The 22,041-nt window shown below is 41.7% G+C and overlaps 1 protein-coding gene across 3 annotated transcripts in view; it reads left to right on the forward strand.

Annotated features, from left to right (window-relative positions):
* Positions 1-22,041, forward strand: part of DIP2B (disco interacting protein 2 homolog B) — a 229,803-nt gene that overhangs the window by 104,766 nt on the left and 102,996 nt on the right. For all 3 annotated transcript variants that reach the window (XM_027542839.1, XM_027542841.1, XM_027542840.1), the window contains exon 2: positions 5,871-5,942. In XM_027542839.1, the coding sequence (XP_027398640.1) occupies positions 5,871-5,942 (72 nt within the window). The remainder of the gene's footprint in view (positions 1-5,870; positions 5,943-22,041) is intronic.

A 22,041-nucleotide genomic window follows, 5' to 3' on the forward strand; every position in this document is an offset into this window, starting at 1 on the left:
CAGGCAAGAACACTGGAGTGGGTTGCCGTTTCCTTCTCCAATGCACGAAAGTGAAAGTGAAGTCGCTCAGTTGTGTCCGACCCTCAGCGACCCCATGGACTACAGCCTTCCAGGCTCCTCCGTCCATGGGATTTTCCAGGCAAGAGTACTGGAGTGGGATGCCATTGCCTTCTCCTATGTACTTATTCTTATTGAATATTATAATTATCTTTTATCACCATTATTTCCTTCATACTCACGTAGAACTTTGTACTTAATCTCTAGTGTCTTCCCTGTCACTTTTATTGTAATTATTTGTTTAGACCTGGAACTTCCTTTTTCTTTTTTTCTTTAATATTTATTTATTTGGCTGTGTGGGATCTTGGTTGCAGCACATGAAATCTTTGATCTTTAGTTGCGGCATGTGGGGTCTAGTTCCCTGACCAGGGATTAAACCTGCCCCCCTGCATTGGGAATGTGGAGTCTTAGCCACTGGACCACCAGGGAAGTCCCTAGACCTGGAACTTCTTGAAGACATGGATACTGTTTTATTCATCTTGCTTGACACTCTGTATCATCCATTCAGTGCTCAAAAATATTTTTTTTACAACATCTTCCAGATCCCCCAGCTGTTACCCCCTCTGACTGACTAGGTGTGACTTTGAGGCTGGGCTGCATGGCACATCCCTTTTTATTTCCTTTGGAGCAGAAAGAAATTATGGCTGGAGCTGTAATTCTTGCTGTCTGTCCAACAACACCCTATATACATCTGACTTGGTGGCCCTCCAGAATTTCTCAGACCCTGTGTTTATTTAGCACCTAATTGCTCAGGGTGCTGCCCAAGGTCATCTGTGAGAACTACTTAGCATTGCTCTGCTCTGTCTGGGAGATGAGAATCATAAGGGAACTGCCAAACATGGCCATACCCACACAGCGGAGGAAAACCAGTGAACCGCTAAGTGATTGCGTCCTTACGAGTTCAGGTCCTAGTTCTGCTATTAGAAAGCCCAGACCCAAACCACATGCCACTGCTCTGTCAACATTCCTTTCCCTCCCCAAGCAGAGAACACAATCCTTCCTTCTTCCACAGCCCACTTTGTGCTGTGGAGAATTAGTGATGCCTGTCTGCTTTGTCTCCTCTTTGAACACAGTTCCTCCCCCTAGACCCTACCTAGCCAGTAGGGTAGGCCTTCAGTAAATGTTTGTGGCTGTTGGAATTGTCAGTTACCGAGAGCCCATATTGAGTACTTTTAATCACAGATAAAAACTTTGCAAAGTAGATACTATTCTTCCCCACTTTGCAGACATGGAAATCAAGACTCATCAAGAGGTTAAGTGAAACTTGTCTAGAGTCAGATAGCCAGGAAGTGGTGAGGCTGTGCTGCAGGTGCAGCTGTGTCTAGCTCGTAGGTTCGGAACCACAGCGTGGTGCCGCCCCACCAGTGTAAACATACGCTCCCCTCGAACAGCTAACTGACTTGTGGGACGATTCCTCCTATCACCACTGACCTTGAAGAGGCTGGATTGGCTGGCAGGCGCACACCCGCCTCTTTTCAGGCCCTCTGTCGGTCTGCTTGGAGAAGAATTGTGGGCTGCCCATGCCAATTCACTTGCATTGATCCCAGGTGGCAACAGAGAAGTTGGGAACATATTGTTTCCTTTCTCTCCAACCCCTGACACCCATCTTTCCATACGTCTAGTGTTGTCTCAAGACTGTGGTGGTGCTGAAGCATCCAGACAGTCTCGGGTCACTGTCTCATCAGGCTTGGTGCCTTCGTGCCTCTAGACCCCAGGAAGTGGCTGCTCTTCTGAGCGTTCATGTTGGTGGAGAAATACTAATATGTTACCCTAGTAGGAGGGGAAGGCTAATCCTCCCTATATTTGTTCAGTACTCAGAAAACTTGAACAACAGGTTTAACTTAGCTTTGTGCCATTGTAATGTAAATTTTATACAGGTATAGTTATGGCACTCCTTTTTGCTCCGTATGCCAGATGGCCAAAAATCTGTTGTAAGAATGCCTGTGATGTGACTTAGTGTCTGTGAGTTCCCCGGGCTCCATGCTCTCCCTCGAGGCCATGTTGCCCAGACAGCCTTCTCCTCACATTGTCAGTGGAACCGCCCAGCACGCTCCAGAGTTCTTCAGTGCAGCCATTGGCAAACTTCCTGATCTTTAAGACTCTTAGAAGGCACTTGTTAGAAAAGCAGGTATCTGGGTCTTAATCCAGACTTAGTGAATCAGAATCTTCAAGGGAAGGGCCTGGGAATTTGTATTTTTACATGTTCCTTGGGTGATTCTTAAAAACTGGAAATGTTTAGCAAGCGTTGCTTCAGTGCACCAGAAGTGCTTAGCAGCAGGTGGTGAGAGTGATAAGAGCACAGACTGGAGGAGGCAATGACAGCAGTGCGGATAACAAATTCAGTTATGTGGGATAACTGAATTCCTTCTGTCTGGTCTTGCTCTCTGGCTATGGGATACATCACTTTCTGGTAGAGTTCCTTCTGCTTCAGTGCCCAGTGATTTATGTATTATTTATTCCTCTCTTGCTTCTCTGGCCAGCTTTAAGGTCTAGCTGTCAGGTTTCAGTAAACTTTTTGGTTCACTAAATTTCTCTCCCTGGGCATTTCAGCTCCTCCTAAATGTAAAGACCTCTTTTTCTCCCACTCCCAGTTTCCACCCAAGCACGTGTGTCTCTGATTTATTATTCCCTGGGTGCTTTCATTTTACCAGTTCATTCAGTCACTCATTCAACAAGTGTCTATTGTGCCAGGCTGTGGGCAGGCTGTAGAGATGAACAAGACACAGTCCCTGCCCTCAAGTGCACCGTCTCGTAGGAACACAGATGTGTAAACAAGGTACCAGTGATGTGCTTAGTGCTATCACGGAAGTGTGTGCAGAGCTGAAGGGGGCACCAGGAGGAAGTGGCTAACAGATGGTGGCAAGTGTGACTTTTGAGCAGGTCTTGTACCCAGAGAAGAGGAAGGGGGCATTTGTGAGTGCTATCACCGGAGTCCTCACTTCTCTCTGCAGTGTGTCTTCTCCCAGGGCTCTTCAGTGTCTTTTCTTGTTTATGGAACAAATGGAGCTAATTGGCATGGCTGAATCAGACTCTCTTGATTGACTTTTTTCACAACTCAAGATGGTTGGTAGTTGATTAATGTCCAAGATACCAAGTCTGTCAGTTACTGACAGTGAATGGTTGGCAGTCAAAGCACTGAAGAAAGCTTTTAAAGGCTTTTTACTTTATCAGATGTGTTCTGAGGCAGCAGAAGAGGTCTTTGTGCCCTTAAGGGAGTGCGTGTGCGAATCAGTGAGTGAGTGAGTGAGTAAGAGAGAGAGAGAGAGAGAGAGAGAGAGTGTGTGTGTGTGTGTAGTGGAGATTGGAGAGCTTGAGAGTGTGGAACAGGACAGGAGAATGCTTGTTTCTTTTTCAGTGAAAGACATTATTTCCTGCTTCTTAGGAAGGTTTCCTTGGTAGGCTCCCACATCCCTGCTAGTTTTGTGTATTGTTAGAGATGACCTAAACTCTTGGTTTTTATTCACAAAAATGCACTGTGGGTTTCTCTAATTTCACTAGGAAAGCAGAGATGAAGGGCCATTGTGATTAAATTTGTACAGTCTAGTAAGTAGTCATGATTGCAGTTTAAAAATCTTTATCGTTTCTTGAAATAATGGATGCTCATTGTAGAAAAATTATAAAAGACAGGCAAGCAAAACTGACAAAAAGCTGAAACTTGTAATAATCTTACAAGTATTAGCTAACCATTGTTAACATTTTGGCATTTAAAATTTAGATTTTCTTTTTGTGTGTATACCTGTATGTATAAAAATATTTTTAGTCCCAAAATTGAATATGCTGCATAAACTGTCTAGTATAGTTCCTTTTTTTCTGTTATATAATGTGACCATTTTATCATATTAACAAATATATACCTACAGAACCATTCATTATTATTTTTTTTTAAAGAAGCTGAACAGGCTCTTTTTTCTTTCCAAAATGTGTGTGTTTGTTTATTGACTGTACTGGGTCTCTATGGCTGCACGTAGGCTTTCTCTAGTTGTGGTGGTCGGGCTTCCCATTGTGGTGCTCTGTTGCAGAGCGTGGATTCTAGGCCCACGGACTCAGTAGTTGTGGTACATGGGCTTAGTTGCTCCAAGTCTTGTGGAGTCTTCCTGGACCAGGATTGAACCCGTGTTTAATCATTGTCAGTTGTCCCCTCGAGGGTAGAGCCATTCCGATTTGAAAGCCACTGACACAGATGGTCTATAACATAAGTGTCTAGAGTCCTTCCAGTGTTTCCATTCAAAGAATAACTCAGGGAATATTCTTATGTTGATTTTTGTACACCTCTGTGAATTTTATCATTGGATAAATTCCTAGAAGTGCAGTTGATGAATCTGAATTTTGATAGAAATCACATTTCTCCAGAGATTGTATTATTTTTCATCTATATCCTTATAGTTCCAAATCGGTCTCTCTTTCCAAAGTTCTAGATTCATATAGCCAACTGTTGATTGGACATTTTCTCTTGTGTGTCTGATAGACTTTTCCTAATGAGCTCAACGCTTATCTTCTTCAACCCAGTTCTTGGGGTATATCTCTGTCAGAGAATATCATGACCATCTGCCTGGTTGCTCAAGCCAGAAACCTCCATCCTACACTGAATCAGTCATCAAATCCTACTCAATTTTCCTCCCTAGTGTCTCTCTTAATCCAGTCACTTCTTTTCCTCCCTTCTACCTCTATCTTTGATTTAAGCTACTAGTATCTTGCCCAGATCACTATAGTAGCAGCAGGGCAAGCACTTCTCTCTCTGGCTTTTACCCTTGGTTCCACATTCCTCAGAAAAAGTGAACTTGCTGCACTCTATGATCTGCGAGTGTTACTCCTCTGTTTAAGCTGTTCAGTGAGCCCTGCTTCATCTCCCCCACCTGCTCCATCAGTCAAATGCTGAGACCGACATATCTGACGTTCATCACCCATGAGTTCAAATCTCTGTATCCATCAGTATGGGCTTCCTCCCCCACCATCACATATATTTATTCACTGGATATATTTATTCCTCCAGCTTTGAATTACTGTCCCTTGAATGTCCCTTTGTTCTCCTGCTGATTTCCTGGTCCTTTTAACCCTGCTCCCTGCCCATCCATTTTCTACTCTTTCTTTAGGACAAAGCAGGTTTCTTGAAATCTTCAGCGCCATAGTTTGTCCTCTGTTAATCAGTTTTATCCTTACTGCATTTATCATGTATGTACTTTTTTGTGTGCTTCACATATACTTTTCCATTTAACCTTGTGAAAAAGACATACACATATTCAAAAATACAAACCAGTGAAGCAAGTGGAGAGATGTGGGAATTCCAGCTCTGGGTTCCAGCACAGGTCCTAGGGTGCAGAAGGGCCTTTTCAGAAATCCCATCCCGGTGCCTGAACCTTGATTTCTCCCCTTAACTAGACTTGTGATTTTATGCGGTTCTGTATAGCTGTGTAATTGAATACCTCCCAAGTCAACTGCATTCATTTGGTCAGAGTGAAACCTTGGAGAGAAAGAAGATCGTTTGTCTGCTAGCCTTGGCACATTCCATTTTAGTATATGTTAAATGCCATGGAAACGGGGGGTGCCTAGGAACTTGGGGATCTCTGACATGGAATGTAGCATGTTGTGCTGCTAGATTGGTGTAGGGAGGGACCAGCCCTGCAATTTTCCATAAGAAGTCAGCTCCAAGCCTGTGGGAAATCACACATAGCAAAATCCTTGGCAAAGAACCATACATTTTTCCCCCTACTCTCTATGTGGTAATTCTGTAACACTCTGTAATTAATTTTATTTTTACAGTGAACAACCACAGAGTAAGAATAATAAGTAACCTATTTCTGTTCTTGCTATTTTAGGGGACATCACACAGAAGGGATATGAAAAGAAAAGGTCAAAACTCCTGTCTCCTTACATCCCGCAGACACAAGGTAGGTAATGAGAAGTGGTTTTAAACCTTCTCAGTATTTTCACACTAATGAATGCTATCTTACTGGAGATCTGTCTTTTTTGTTGGCTCCTGTTTTTTCCCTCTCTTCCTCACCAGGGAAGGGAAGGGAAAAAAAAAGGAAAGAAAGGAGGAAATGAATCTTAATTGAGCATCTGCTGTGTGGTAGGCACTTTAAAAATACCCAAGGTCATCAAATCCTTCATACAGAGCTTGGGTGGTGGTCACTGTGTCTGTGTGCCACTGACATGATTCAGTGGCAGAAGATTCTAGGTCATAGAAAGACTGCATCTGATGCTCGAGTATGAACCGTGATGGGCGGGAGCAAGGGAGGCAAAGATAAGAAGGAGGGACAGATTCAGTATTGCAGAACAAACCAAAGACTGCAGTACCTGGGGATTTGGGGATAAGAACCCTAAATAAACCTTTTTGCAGCCTGACTTGTGCAGAAAGACTGGCATGTTCTTTATATATCAGAAAGTCCTGAGTCACTTTTGTGCTTATTTCCAGATGGGTTGCTGGAACCTTTGCCTCTAGGCAAGGCTGTCTGTTTCTAAGTCATCATATTTTTGAAGTTACTCAGCATCCAGGATTTCCTCTGATGGCCTGTTTCTACTTTAATCACTTTTACTATGAGGAATTTTTTCTTTATTTCTCATTTCCCCTCTGCAGTCAGAGTCCGTTTCCACACGACTGTTTTATTTGTGGAACTAATAATCATTGCTTTTATTTCTGGATTATAAATCCCTTGAGGACTTTGGAGCCCCCATGGTTCTAATGTTAAGCCTTGCACAAGGTATATAGTTTGTAAATATTTGTTGAATGAATAATGGAATAAATAAATGAATAATGGTGGTATACCAATAGATTTCACCAAAGTCCTTGTTTTATTTCCTGCACTATTTTTGGAAATTCCTCCCTGTAAAAACTAGTAGGTCAATGCCTAGATAGCCAGTTTAAAGTATCTTAATGAACAGATGGATGTAGAAAGAGGTAGAAATCAGGCCAGCGACAGCTAATGAAACACCAGCTTTTGCTGAGCAAGGCATGTCACAGAAGGGGAGTCCTCTGATTGGCTGCTTAATTATGGATCTGGCCCATGCCTCTGTAGGCCCAGAGATTTACTGTAGTCACTTTGTGCAAAAGCAATCAGATCCTGAGAAAATAACTCAGTAAGGAATGTAACTATAAAAAGGACCATGCTCCGTCTGCTCTCTGTAATCAGGTTATATAGAAACTAAATCATATTCAAAAACCAGTTTATCAATTTATTATGAGAAACCACTGAGACACACTCTAGTCTGTGTGGTCAGCACATTCTTGCCCCGCGGGCAGGCCTACATGGGGAGCTTGATCACATATAGAAGGTTGCTTAGTGAGCGTGGATTTGACGAATCAGACGTTTAATTAAAGCAGGCCAAGGGAGTGTGACATGGCATCTCACAGTAGGGATGGTTGTGCACGAGATCTCATGGGGGAAATAGAAGTCATTTGATGGCAGCTCTTTCAGCTTCCTGCTATCAGAACTTCAAACTCACCATATTAGTGCCCATCATGTTTATGACCTCCTGCCTTCTGGTTGAAAACGTGGCCTCTCCATCCTAGCCAAGGGCAGTCCTTCCACCAGTGCTCAGGCTCCCACCCCCTCCTCCCTTTTCAGAAACCTTATCCTATCACCCAGTGACACCAAGCAGAGGCCAGTGGGAGTGAGCCACTCTGGTGCAGGCAGTGAGGGGTGCAGTATCTGTAGAAATTTGAAAAGTGGTAATAAAGCCAACAAAAAGTTGGTCTGCCTTTTCTTATCACCATGGATAGCAATTCTAAATGCTGTAAGTAGTAAAAATCTGCTCCCACTGAGGCGGACAGCTGCATTGCCCCCTTGGCGTGCTGCTGCTGTCAGCTCCCCTGATGCTCCTGTGCAGGCACCCTCTCCCTCTGAGCCAGATTCTTATCCCAGCAGATCAGTATGCTCATTACTCTTCTCTTTAAAAAAATTGCTTAGTCTACCACTCCCACCTTTACCCTATCTCTCCTTTATGATGAGACTGCTGAGAACTGTCTCTGCTTATTATCCCTGTTTTCTCAGCACCTGTTCACTTCTCAGCCTGTCCCAGTCCCTTGCCAGTCTATCTCTTGAAACACTTCTTTAGAAATACTCTCCGCATTTTCTCACTCCCCTCTTCTTGTTGCTCCTAGTCATCTCTTTGCAGGCTCCTCCTCTTCTGTTAAATCTTGGAATTCTCAAGGCAAAGCCTCAAGCCCTCTTGACATCTCACTCTACAGCAGTGGTTCACAAATTTTAGCCTGCATTGGGATCACTGGAGAACTTGTATATACAGATTGCAGGACCCTGTCGTTCTCAGTGTTTCTGATTCAGCTGGTCCAGGCTGAGGTTTGAGACTTTGCATTTGTGTTGGGTTCCCAGATGATGCTGCAGTTGCTGGTATGGAGAAACAGTGCTCTGTCTCTCTAGAGCTTTTCAGCCATCCCTGTGGCTTTAATTATCATTTATAGATAACTCTTAAATATGTATCTTCAACTCAGATCTCTCCTGAACTCCTGATCATAGTTCCAGCTGCATATTTAACAACTCCATTTATATATCTTAAAGGAACCTTCATTTCAACCTATCCAAACATATCCATTAAATGTTACGTATGACTTATGCTCACACCACCTGTACCAGCAGCACCTTCCCCTCCCTACATGTGTACATTCACACAAAATTATTAATACATTATACAGCATCTCCCAGACTTCTGGTTTCCACTTCTGAGTGAATAGAACTCCCATTCGTAAGCCCAACAACTAGGCTTAAAAGTCATCTCAGCAGTCTCTTCATTCCCCATCTCTTGCCTGTTACCAAGTTACATTTTCTGCTTCTTCATGAGTTAGTTTTTATAAGTTTAATTTTTCTAGGAGTTTGTTTTGTATAAGTTTTCAAATTTATTGTTAATGACAGTATTCTCTTTATTTTTAAAGCCTTTGCTTTGTTTGTGTATAACTCTTTATCTCTTCTATTTTTTCTCTTGATCAGTCTTCCCAGAGGTTTGTCATTTCAAAGAACAAGCTTTTAATTTTGTTGATCTTTTTAGTGTGTCTTTATTTTCTCATTTATCATTTTCAGCTTCTGTATGTTTTTCTTCCTTACACTCCTTTTCTAAGTTTCCTGAGTCAGATGCTTAGGTTTTCAGTTTTCTTTACAAAGGTGAGTGTTTCTCCATTTGACTGTGGTCGGAGAACATGCCTGTTCAAAATCAAGTCACAATTAGAACTTTAATTCTCCTCCCAAACAACATGAGAACTTTAAGAACAAATGCATTTTTAGTACCTGCTTGTCTATATACCCCTCAATTATTAGTTATTATTGTTCTGTGTAGTTAATAGTAGTTAATATCTGTTTCTTTGTTCACTGTTCCTTTGCATATATGACTCTTTCCTCTCAGTTCAATTTCCTTCTTCCTGAAGTTCATCTTGCAATAGTTACATATTTTAATCAGAGTTTCTTAGTGGTAAAAAGTTCTCTCAATTAGCGTTTATCACTTTTCCCACCTTTGTTCTTAAACCTATTAATCTTTCCCAGAAATGGATTGTTTGTAGGGCTGGTTATATTATACAGGTTCTGTAGCAAAAGAAAAGATTACCCTTCGACATTTTTACCTCCTTTATCTTTGTAGATTTTGAAGGAGGTATTTAGTTGTTTTTTTTTTTAATGATGTTGGATTTAAATGAAGATTTTATGCCTGCATGCATGCATGCGTTCTCAGTTATGTCCAACTCTCTACAACTCTATGCACTGTAGCCTACTGTGCTTCTCTGTCCATGGGATTCTCCCAGCAAGAATACTAGAGTGGGTAGCCATTTGCTACCCCAGGAGATCTTCCCGAGTCAGGGATCGAACCTGAGTCTCCTGCATTGCATGTAGATGCTTTACCACTGAGCCTCTGGGAAGCCCAGATTTTAAGCTTACTGAATAGAATTAAATGAAATGAAAGTCAGTTTAACACTTTTAGTAGGAGTTTGCTACTTCTTACTTCTAGAGGGATTGAATCTCTTTCAAACACTGTCATCTTGTTGGATTTCATTGTTTTCCAGTTGTGAGGTGCTCCATTGAGGGTGGCTCCTTGAGTATAGTGTATAAAAGTAACATTCTCCACTAATCTCTCTTGAAAGAAAAAATTAATACTGCTTGCAGCATTGTGCTACTAGAACAATTAGGTGCACATGCTTATCTAAAAATTTAGTGAGTGATTTTCTGTACAGAATTGATCTGGAGTTATCTTGGGGTGCATATTTATGTATATTTTAGATTTTTTTTTTCAAATGTTACATAAATCTTTAAAATAGGACTTCAGAAAAAAAAAAAAAAACAGTCTAACAGGAAAAATGGGGAAATAGGGACGAGAACACAAGGTTGAAGAAAATACTTAGTGGACATTGAGTAAGGACAGTTGGGGTGATAAACATAGCTGAATTCACTATCACCACAGGGGCTAGATTTTAAACTTACTGTATGACAAAAATCTGATGTGTCAAAACTACCCTTGAAAGTCACTTAAACCCGCCAGCATTGGAACTGATTGTTGTTTCTTTACACCAAACCCAAATTTTATCTGATATTTAAGGGCCAGGCTGTGTGAAATTCATATCTTGATAAAGATTAAATCCATATCCAGGGCCTCAGGATGCTCTCCCTGTGAGAGACAAAGGAGAAATGAGGATGTGGCAGGTACATATCTCCTTGTTCTTTTTAAAAATTATTTCTTTATTTTTGGCTGTGCCGGGTCTTGGTTGCTGCAGGGGCTTTTCTCAGGTTGCAGAGAGCAGGAGCTGCTCTCTGGTTGTGGTGTGCGAGTTTTTCTCATTGTTACGGTTTCTCTTGCTGCACCTTCTGGACTCTAGGGTGCCTGGGCTTTAATAGTTGTGGCTCATGGACTCAGCTGCCCAACAGCATGTGAAATCTTCCATTCCAGGGATTCAGTCCATGTCCCCTGCAGTGGCAGGCAGGTTCTTAACCATTGGACCACCAGGAAAGTCCTATGTCTACTTATTCTGAGCCATATGCTCTTCAAAAGGAGTAACCCATAGAACATCTTTCAGTCACTGGAAGCTACGAGAGTCTAGATATAAAGCTTCCCACATGCCTTAGTTAGCAGCTTCGCAGAGAGAAGAGGCCAGAAATTAGCTGTCTTTTGGCATGGCCCAAAGAATTGAATTTTCAGACCACATATGCTCTCACTCCTCTGTAAATTAGTCACTCTTGGCTGTTCTTGGAGTTAGAGGAAAATGAAAGGTTCTGCGTAGTGAGATAGCATCCCAGTCTGATCCTGTAGTCTAATCTTGAACATACTTTGGATACAAGTAGCTGATTATTTCCAAGTGGTTTTAATAGAAAAGAGTTTATAATATTTCGATATGGGTTTGCTGACAGAACCTCAGGTCAGCATGTGTTTACTAAGTGCTTTCTGTGTTCCAAGTACTGTTGAGACAACCAACTAGCATTGGACAAGACAGCCTGAGATCCCCTGGCTTGCTCTCTTGTCTGCTAGTGGTTTGCTCAACTAGGACTATCACTAAGACAGCTTCCTTGACCAGCTCTATCACAAACAGTCCACACTCCCATGATCTGAGTTGCATTTTTTTTTTTTTCTTGAGTTGCATTTTTAAGAATCTCTCTCTGACTACCCAATAGATTATGATTTGTTCATGTGTATTTTTCCCACATAGGACTCGTAAGGTCTTTAAAATCAGGAACATTTTCTTTTATTTTTATTTTTAATTCTTTACATCCCCAGTTTGTGGCATGAGTATCCGGCACATAGTAGATGGAACTAAACAGAAGGAATATTTAGAATTTAGAAATATTTCCTTGCATAAACATCTGTCAGCTTCCCAGGTGGCGCAGTGGTAAAGAATCCACCTGCCAGTGTAGAAGACGTGGGTTCTATCCCCGGGTCAGGAAGATCCCCTTGGAGAAGGCAGTGGCAATCCACTGCAGTATTCTTGCCTGGGAAATCCCACGGACAGAGGAGCCTGGTGGGCTACAGTCCATGGCGTTGCAGAGTCGGACATGACTGAGTGACTGACCACATAAACATCTGTGAAGATGAAAGTGTCAGGTAGTGAAAGAAGCAGACTACTCTCCGGATTGGAGAATTACTGACCCTGGCAACTTGTCTCCACCTTCAGTAGATCTTTTCGTTTAGGTTTGCTAAATCTCAAGAGATTGTACAGAGCATATTGATTTTCATTGGAGATTTAGCATTCCTCTTCATTTTTTTACTTTTAAAATGAAATTAATGAATCTGTTTTAAATAATCAAATACTACTGTGAGGTTTGTAACAACAACAAAAATAAGCAGTATCCTCTTCTTCCCCAGAGACCACGTCTTTCAACTGTTTTAACCGTTTCTTCTGGTGTTTATCTCTCTATTTCTGTGTAACATTTTACCAGTACATCTTGACTTTTTTTTCCCCCAACATGAGACATTATTTATTCATTTCCTACTATAAAAAATTAGAATTTTTTCTTCTTATTCATTCCTCCCCAACCCCCTGGATACCACACACTCCTTTTCCCTTTATCCTTGCTTCTCATCTCCCATCTCATACTCATTGTGCACTGCATTTTCAGTGTATTACTTTTGTTATTGCTAAATCAGCATTCAGTGCTTGCCTTATTTTGATTATATAAATAATCAAATATCAAATAATATAAATATTATTCACAGCGAAATCACTTGGTTTACTAGGATTACATTTCCTTTTTTTTTTTTTTAAACAGTTAATCCATCATTTTATTGTTATTTCTAGAGACAACTCTTGATGCCATCTCTCTTCCTGAACTGATTGTTCCCTTATCCTGCTAGAGGCCTTCATTATCTTTCTAGTGGTGTTTTGGGAAAGAGTAGAATGTGAAGTCCAGTGGGCCTTAGAAAGCATCACTGCGAACAAAGCTAGTGGAGGTGATGGAATTCCAGTTGAGCTCTTTCAAATCCTGAAAGATGATGCTGTGAAAGTGCTGCACTCAATATGCCAGCAAATTTGGAAAACTCAGCAGTGGCCACAGGACTGGAAAAGGGCAGTTTTCATTCCAATCCCAAAGAAAGGCAATGCCAAAGAATGCTCAAACTACCGCACAATTGCACTCATCTCACATGCTAGTGAAGTAATGCTCAAAATTCTCCAAGCCAGGCTTCAGCAATACGTGAACCGTGAACTTCCTGATGTTCAAGCTGGTTTTAGAAAAGGCAGAGGAACCAGAGATCAAATTGCCAACATCCGCTGGATCATGGAAAAAGCAAGAGAGTTCCAGAAATAACATCTATTTCTGCTTTATTGACTATGCCAAAGCCTTTGACTGTGTGGATCACAATAAACTGTGGAAAATTCTGAAAGAGATGGGAATACCAGACCGCCCGATCTGCCTCTTGAGAAATCTGTATGCAGGTCAGGAAGCAACAGTTAGAATTGGATATGGAACAACAGACTGGTTCCAAATAGTAAAAGGAGTACGTCAAGGTTATGTATTGTCACCCTGCTTTTTTAACTTATATGCAGAGTACATCATGAGAAACGCTGGACTGGAAGAAGCACAAGCTGGAATCAAGATTGCCGGGAGAAATATCAATAACCTCAGATATGCAGATGACACCACCCTTATGGCAGAAAGTGAAGAGGAACTAAAAAGCCTCTTGATGAAAGTGAAAGAGGAGAGTGAAAAAGTTGGCTTAAACCTCAACGTTCAGAAAACGAAGATCATGGCATCCGGTCCCATCACTTCATGGGAAATAGATGGGGAAACAGTGGAAACAGTGTCAGACTTTATTTTTTTGGGCTCCAAAATCACTACAGATGGTGACTGCAGCCATGAAATTAAAAGACGCTTACTCCTTGGAAGGAAAGTTATGACCAACCTAGATAGCATATTCAAAAGCAGAGACATTCCTTTGCCAACAAAGGTCCGTCTAGTCAAGGCTATGGTTTTTCCAGTGGTCATGTATGGATGTGAGAGTTGGACTGTGAAGAAGGCTGAGTGCCGAAGAACTGATGCTTTTGAACTGTGGTGTTGGAGAAGACTCTTGAGAGTCCTTTGGACTGCAAGGAGATCCAACCAGTCCATTCTGAAGGAGATCAGCCCTGGGATTTCTTTGGAGGGAATGATGCTGAAGCTGAAACTCCAGTACTTTGGCCACCTCATGCGAAGGGCTGACTCATTGCAAAAGACTCTGATGCTGGAAGGGGTTGGGGGCAGGAGGAGAAGGGGACGACAGAGGATGAGATGGCTGGACGGCATCACTGACTCAATGGACATGAGTCTGAGTGAACTCTGGGAGTTGGTGATGGACAGGGAGGCCTGGCGTGCTGCAATTCATGGGGTCGCAAAGAGTCGGACACAACTGAGCGACTGAACTGAATTGAACTGAGGGGATAGGGAGATGTGTTATTCTGCTATGTTTAATCAGAATACTTTATTCTAACATTTCTATTTGAAGACTGTTCAAAACTGTACAAAGGTCGTTTCTATCAATCTGAAAGATTTCAAAGACGTCGGTGCCTCTTTTGCTGGCTGTGCACCAGCAAGCTGATCAAACGGTCTCTTATCACAGCCTGATTAGATTAACTCGGCAGCCTCCCTTCTCTGGGTGGTTCCAAGGTAGAGCCCTGTCTCAGTTCTGTTTTGCAATTCTACACTGTTTAAAACTGCCGTGAAGTCCAACAAGGCATCTTCTCTTGGACCCACATCCTTTGCTTTAGGACATTACGGCAGCTTCTGTTTTTGATGGCATTGATGTACACATTCCATTCTGTCTTCGTGTGTTTGAGATCATTGTGACCTTTGTGTATTTGTTTTTCTTCCTTTATCCTTTGACTTTGTCCTGCTGTCTTTCACTGCATTTAATTGTATTTGTCTTCTGCTTCAAAAGAGGATCTCGCCTTTTATATATTCCTTCCTGGCCTAGATTTCCTCAATTATTTTTTCCCTAGGCCCTTACCTACAGTCCTTTTAGGGGTAAGAATGGCACCCCACTCCAGTACTCTTGCCTGGAGAATCCCATAGACGGAGGAGCCTGGTGGGCTGTAGTTCATGGGGTCGCTAAGAGTCGGACACGACTGAGTGACTTCACTATCACTTCACTTCCATGCATTGGAGAAGGAAATGGCAACCCACTCCAGTGTTCTTGCCTGGAGAATCCCAGGGACAGGAGAGCCTAGTGGGCTGCTCTGTGGAGTCACATAGAGTCGGACACGACTGAAGCAACTTAGCAGCAGCAGTATGTCAGTTTATGAATATGGTTATGTGTTGGCATTTTCTAGCTTGCCCTGGTAAGAAGTACTGGTGATCCAAAGTTTTTTCACAAATTCAGATTCCTTTTGTGCTTGCTGCCTACTTTGCTGGAGGGTATTTGCTCACCAGTGTTCCAGTGTATGTACATACTCTGAGCTTGCCAGATGTTCCCCAGCCCTTCCATCACGGCCCTTCTGAGTTCAGTTCTGCCTTTGAGATTGTGCAAATGTGTGTATAACCAAATTAGAAGAAAACAAAAGAAAGCCTTGGAAATTTTATCCTTTTTCTCTAAAGACTCTGATAACTCCTCTCAAGGATAGTCCATGATCCTGTTTTTCTTAATGACCTCATATGATTGTATGAAGATTTTGAGAGGCACAAATTTTTGCATAAACATTGTGTGGCTTAGAGATACACAGATAAGCAGACTTCTGAGATTAACGGTTGGTACCTCTTCATTTTTGTCTTTGGTTTTTCCAGCCACTCCCCCTATCATTGGTGGAAATGAAGAGACAGACAAGATCATAATTATTTATCTTAACCCAAAATTTGGGTGCTTGCAGTATAGGACCCAGTTAATTACTGCAGGATATACAAAATGAGTTAAGATCTCTGACCTCAAGTTTATTTATACTTTAATAGGAAAGATAAGATAGGTATACAAATAATCATAAAATACAGAGGGAAAAAAAGCCCTGTAAGAAAGTTCTAAACAAAATACTGAGGAAATGCAAAGGGACATGAACCTGAAACTGGCTGTTGAAATCAAGAACAGCATTTTGGAATGCTATAGAACATTCCCAGATATGTAAATATTAGGTAGACAGATAACCATGATGGTGTGATCACTTACCTAGAGCCAGACATCCTGGAATGTGAAGTCAAGTGGGCCTTAGGAAGCATCACTGCGAACAAAGCTAGTGGAGGTGATGGAATTCCAGTTGAGCTATTCCAAATCCTAAAAGATGATGCTGTGAAAGTGCTGCACTCAATATGCCAGCAAATCTGAAAAACTCAGCAGTGGCCACAGGACTGGAAAAGGGCAGTTTTCATTCCAATCCCAAAGAAAGGCAATGCCAAAGAATGCTCAAACTACCGCACAATTGCACACATCTCACTCGCTAGCAAAGTAATGTTCAAAATTCTCCAAGCCAGGTTTCAACAGTACGTGAACCATGAACTTCCAGATGTCCAAGCTGGATTTAGAAAAGGCAGAGGAACCAGAGATCAAATTGCCAACATCTGCTGTATCATGGAAAAAGCAAGAGAGTTCCAGAAAAATATTTACTTTTGCTTTATTGACTATGCCAAAGCCTTTGACTGTGTGGATCACAACAAACTGTGGAAAATTCTGAAAGAGATGGGAATACCAGACCACCTGACCTGCCTCTTGAGAAACCTATATGCAGGTCAGGAAGCAACAGTTCGAAGTGGACATGGAACAACAGGCTGGTTCCAAATAGGGAAAGGAGTACATCAAGGCTGAATATTGGCACCCTGTTTATTTAACTTCTATGCAGAGTACATCATGCGAAATGCGAGACTGGATGAAGCAGAAGCTGGATCAAGATTGCCGGGAGAAATATCAATAACCTCAGTTATGGAGATGACACCACCCTTATGGCAGAAAATGAAGAGGAACTAAAGAGCCTCTTGATGAAAGTGAAAGAGGAGAGTGAAAAAGTTGGCTTAAAGCTCAACATTCAGGAAACTAAGATCATTGGCATCCAGTCCCATTACTTCATGACAAATAGATGGGGAAACAGTGGCTGGCTTTATTTTTGGGGGCTCCAAACTCACTGCAGATGGTGATTGCAGCCTTGAAATTAAAAGATGCTTGCTCGTTGGAAGAAAAGCTATGACCAACCTAGACAGCATATTAAAAAGCAGAGACATTATTTTGCCAACAAAGGTCCATCTAGTCAAAGCTACGGTTTTTCCAGTAGTCATGTATGAATGTGAGAGTTGGACAGTGCTGAGGAAGTGATGGTTTTGAACTATGGTGTTGGAGAAGACTCTTGAGAGTCCCTTGGACCACAAGGAGATCCAACCAGTCCATCCTAAAGGAAATCAGTCTTGAATATTCATTGGAAGGACTGATGTTGAAGCTAAAACTCCAATACTTTGTCCACCTGATACAAAGAACTGACTCATGGGAAAAGACCCTGATGCTGGGAAAGATTGAGGGCGGGAGGAGCAGAGGATGACAGAGGATGAGATGGTTGGATGGCATCACTGACGCGACGGGCATGAGTTTGAGTAGGCTCCGGAAGTTGGTGATGGACAGGGAAACCTGGTGTGCTGCAGTCCATGGGGTTGCAAAGAGTCGGAAATGATTGAGCTACTGAACTGAACTGAGATAGAGTTCTGTGGCTTTTTTTGTGATGAGAGTGGAAGGGTGGGATCTATTGTATTTCCACTATCGCATTTTAATACAGAAGTTTCCTCCCAAGTGAGGATCACAGCATACCGAAAAGAACATTCCAGTCCCAGTTCTGCCCTTTTATTTGCTAGATTTGAACAGCAGTACAGTCACTATGAACTGGAGCATGCATTACAATCTTATTTGTCCCCGTATGCCTCATTAGAAGGAAGTCCACCGTTTTTCTCTTTGGGTTTCTCTTTCCTTTTGGATTATCCAGGAACCCCCTGGGACACCGCTAGTGCAGGAGGAGAGGTGGTCAGTGCAGCTTCCACATCCGAAAGGGAAGAGCCCCATTGTCTGCTGCTGCCCCTCAATGCCTCATGGGGTGCTGTTGAAAACCAGTCCTTACTTTGTGATCAGTAATGCTAACCCAATGCTAAACCTGGGTCCCGCCTCAGCCACTCTAAGGAAGGGACCCCACTCTGCTAGGCTCAGCCAAGACACCCCACTTGAATTCTCAGGGCAAAGCTCTTGGTATTGTGTTCTTTTAGCCCACACACAGCCATTTTCCTGATGCCAAGTGGCCTGGGAAGCTTCTCAGACCCAGAACCTCCAGTTCTTCTCCCTCCCAGAATCCACCGCTAGGATTCACCATGGCAGGTGGCCCCTTTCCATACTTGAAATGCAGACTCTTTCCTCCCTACCCGCAGGCAGTAGGGCTGGTTAATCACTCAACTTTCTGAGGAAGGCTCTCCTCAGTGAGCGTTCATGGAAGAATCTCTGAGTGATTCAGGGTACCTTCACCCAGGGTGGAGGGTGGAGATGGGAGTGGAGGCTCTGCTTATATAATGATTCAAGGTGATTATGGACACACTCTCACTGTAGGAAAATAAATTTAATCTGTGATGGGTGTCCTGCTTCCTTAATGATATCTATCAGATAATGTTATTGTGAATATAAAATGAGATGGTGTTTCGAAAGTTTAAAGAGCCACAGAACTGTATTATCATTGTTATTTTGTCATTTCCTGTCCAAATCCCTTCAAAGGCTGCTCTTTTGGTTTAGGACAAAGTGACCTGACCCCGCTTTTCTTCTCCAGCCTCATTTTGTCTCACTCCACCTCTTTCACTGTGCTTCAGCCCCTTCGATCTTCCTCAGACTTGTCAAGATTTTTCTCCCTCACTGGACTTAGAATACTGTGCTTTTGTATAAAGTGGCCCCTCCCCCAGGAACACCCCCACCCCCACCACTCCTAAGCCTAACTGAAACCTACATCAGAGTCTCCTTTTAACAGACTGCCCCTAAAACTCTAGTATAAATTAAATCCCTCATTGTGTAGGCTCAGAGAACCTTGTTTTTCCCCCTCTCAGCACATATCATGATGTAAAAGATATACATGAATGAATGATCACTTATTTATTATGAGCGCTAAATTGAAGAAAAAGGTGTCTAACTTCTCTGGACACCTGCACTGAGACCAGTGAGCATGTCTACTCTGATCACTCTAAGTTGAAGCATTGTATTCCTTGGTTCTCAGAGCACATCCTCCTTCCCTCTATAACTCTTGCAGATGAAAATTTCTGTTAAATCATTGGCAGAGTTGAAAGATAAGAAGCTGAAGTTGGCTTTCTTCCATGTACCTGAATTGGAAATTTTGCGTAGTTTATAGTAAAGATCAGCTTCTTTTCCAGGTTATCATTGTTGTTATGTTCCAACAATAGAATCATGGGAGACTCTGTTGTCTCTTTCTGTCAGAGAACAGTAAATTATGTACATGTTGACCATTGAGAAAGGAGGCTTTGTGTTGTAGAAGAGATGAAAATTTGTCTAAACTTATTGTTAAACATTCTATCATCCCTATTTAAACATAAGGGTGACCCCTAGTGGATACTGAGTATAACAGACTGAAAGATCCGGGAACCCCTAAACTGAAGTGGTCACTGTATGTTGTAATCAGCAGTAATCCTTTTCTTTGAAGCTCAAGGATGTTTTGCTCTAGAATTTAGAAGTTTTGAAGAAGGCTTGATTTATGAGGTTCTCAGCTCTCCTCAGCACTTAACCTATATTTAGTTAAATAAAATGATCAATTTCTCCACAGCAGCTATCACTACCTCATCCTAACTACTTGAGGGATTTTATGTGCCCTCCAGTCCGTATAATTATCGATGAATAGTTTTACATACACAGTTGTAATAATATACATAATATTTTGTGTTCTTTTATCACTTGAGACCCTTTTATATGTTTGCATAGTTTTTCACTTTTCATGGCATTTAATACATATCATGTTGATACTTGTAGTTAATTCCATCTTTGCTTTTTTTTAGCTTCTTACTGTGGTAGTGAAATAGTGCACATCTTATTCAAACTATAGAAAGCTCTGCTTTTGGGCCCCAGGTGATTCCTGAGATGTCGTTGGAGTGTGAAACCATGGCCAGGGCATGGTCCTCTTTAAGCAGCATCTTGCCTGCCCAGCTGATGCTGAGCATGCTATTAAATAATGCCTGGCTGGGCCCCTGTGCCCCCAGACCCCTCCTCCTCTTTCAGGAGACTGGTGGTCCATGTTTCCTGCTTTCCTTCTGTGATGCATTGTTGCCCTGGCAAGTGAGCTAAGGAAGCAAGTAAGCCATCCAAAAATTGTTTAATCCAACCAGGACATAGTTTCCTCCCTCTCACCTTCAGATATGCACTGAATTACCAGTTGCTTTGGGGGAAAGGAGAAGAAGACAGTTGGTTTTAGAAGGTTGGAAAAATTCTGCTCACAGTGTTGTAATTTATCTAGGAAGCTGAAAACTGGATATTATTTTAACCTATTTTGGTAAGAATCTGCTCTCCGTGGTATGACCTTCAAATTAAGAAAATCCAGTGTCATTTTTATTTTTTCTTTATACTTAACTGTTATCTTGATGTTCTATAATGAACATACATTATTTTTATATACTGAAAAAGAGAACTTTTCTAAATTATAGAAACCCAGTAAAGCATATGGGAAAGTAAAACATCCGGTCTCATTGCCCTGAGATAATTACTACTGACACTTTATTTTATTTGCTTTCCATTTTTTCAATGCACAAATGAAGTCTATCTGGAAATCTTTATGTTAAAAAAAAAAAACTTCATGGAAATAGAAGTTTTTAGAAGATAAAATTTATAATAACTTGGAGAGTGATTATTCACATTCAAAAAGATAAGCTGCAGAGTTTCATTATTGAGCTCCCATGTTACACTTAAAGTGATTGAGTTCCTAGGAATTAATTTTTATTGTTTTGGTTTTTTATATCACCTCTCTTGAACTTGAAGCAAGTGTGTTACACATTTGAGTCAAAGTCAGGAAGATCCCCTGGAGAAGGAAATGGCAACCCATTCCAGTACTCTTGCCTAGAAAATTCCATGGATGGAGGAGCCTGGTGGGCTACAGTCCATGGGGTCGCAAAGAGTCGGACACGACTGAGCGACTTCTCTTGGCACTTGTTCTGTCAGAAATCTATATGTTAGTGGCATCGTGTGTTCGGCACCCGAGGAATGCTCACTGAACCAACTTGTCAGCCACTTATTGAAACTGCAAGTCAACCTTTTGGTTTCACTTCTGACAAGCTACCTCGAAATGTCTGCCATGATTTTAGACCCAAAAGAGACCTCGTCCATTTGGAAGACTAAATTCCTAAGGAGACTGAGCTAAACTTTGCTGAGCATCATACTAATGTTGCTTGGTGAATTGGTGAATAGGGTGTTGTGAGGCTTTTTTTTGGAGGTGGGTACCAGTTTCCGCAGATCTCTTGGCTAAGTGTCATCTGACTCAGTTCTCATTAAGTGTCTGTATCTGTATTACATTTCCTTGTGGTTTGATGTATGATAACCTCTAGATAATCCTCAGTGGAAATGTTCATTCTCTCTAGTTCTTCCTCAAACAGATAGATCAATTCTCACTTCCCTTCTCACCTCCGGATCATTTCTTGGTAAAAAATTTTTATTTAGTCCACATTATCTTCTTTTTCCTAATTAACTACATTGAAAAATACAAAGTAAAAGCATAATGTGAGAGGAATCAGAAAAGGTATATCAATTGTGTGTTAGCATCCTTTGTGAAACGAGAATCCATATTCCTGCTTTTCATCCTTTGGATTATTAGTTATCTAATTTGAAGGTGCCATGTTTCTTAGCAGGGTAGTTTGGTTTATCCTAGCAAATCTGCTTGGAGAAGGCAGTGGCACCCCACTCCAGTACTCTTGCCTGGAAAATCCCATGGACAGAAGAGCCTGGTAGCCTGCCGTCTATGGGGTTGCACAGAGTCGGACACGACTGAAGCAATTTAGCAGCAGCAACAGCAGCAGCAAATCTGCTTATTTAATTAAAAAGAAATTAGTGATAGGTAATTCAGTTATATATTCACTGTACCTCCGAAAAGTAATGCAAAGATCGTGTTTTAAA

Source organism: Bos indicus x Bos taurus, chromosome 5 (genome assembly GCF_003369695.1).
Source record: "Bos indicus x Bos taurus breed Angus x Brahman F1 hybrid chromosome 5, Bos_hybrid_MaternalHap_v2.0, whole genome shotgun sequence".
Classification (NCBI taxonomy): Eukaryota; Metazoa; Chordata; class Mammalia; order Artiodactyla; family Bovidae; genus Bos; species Bos indicus x Bos taurus.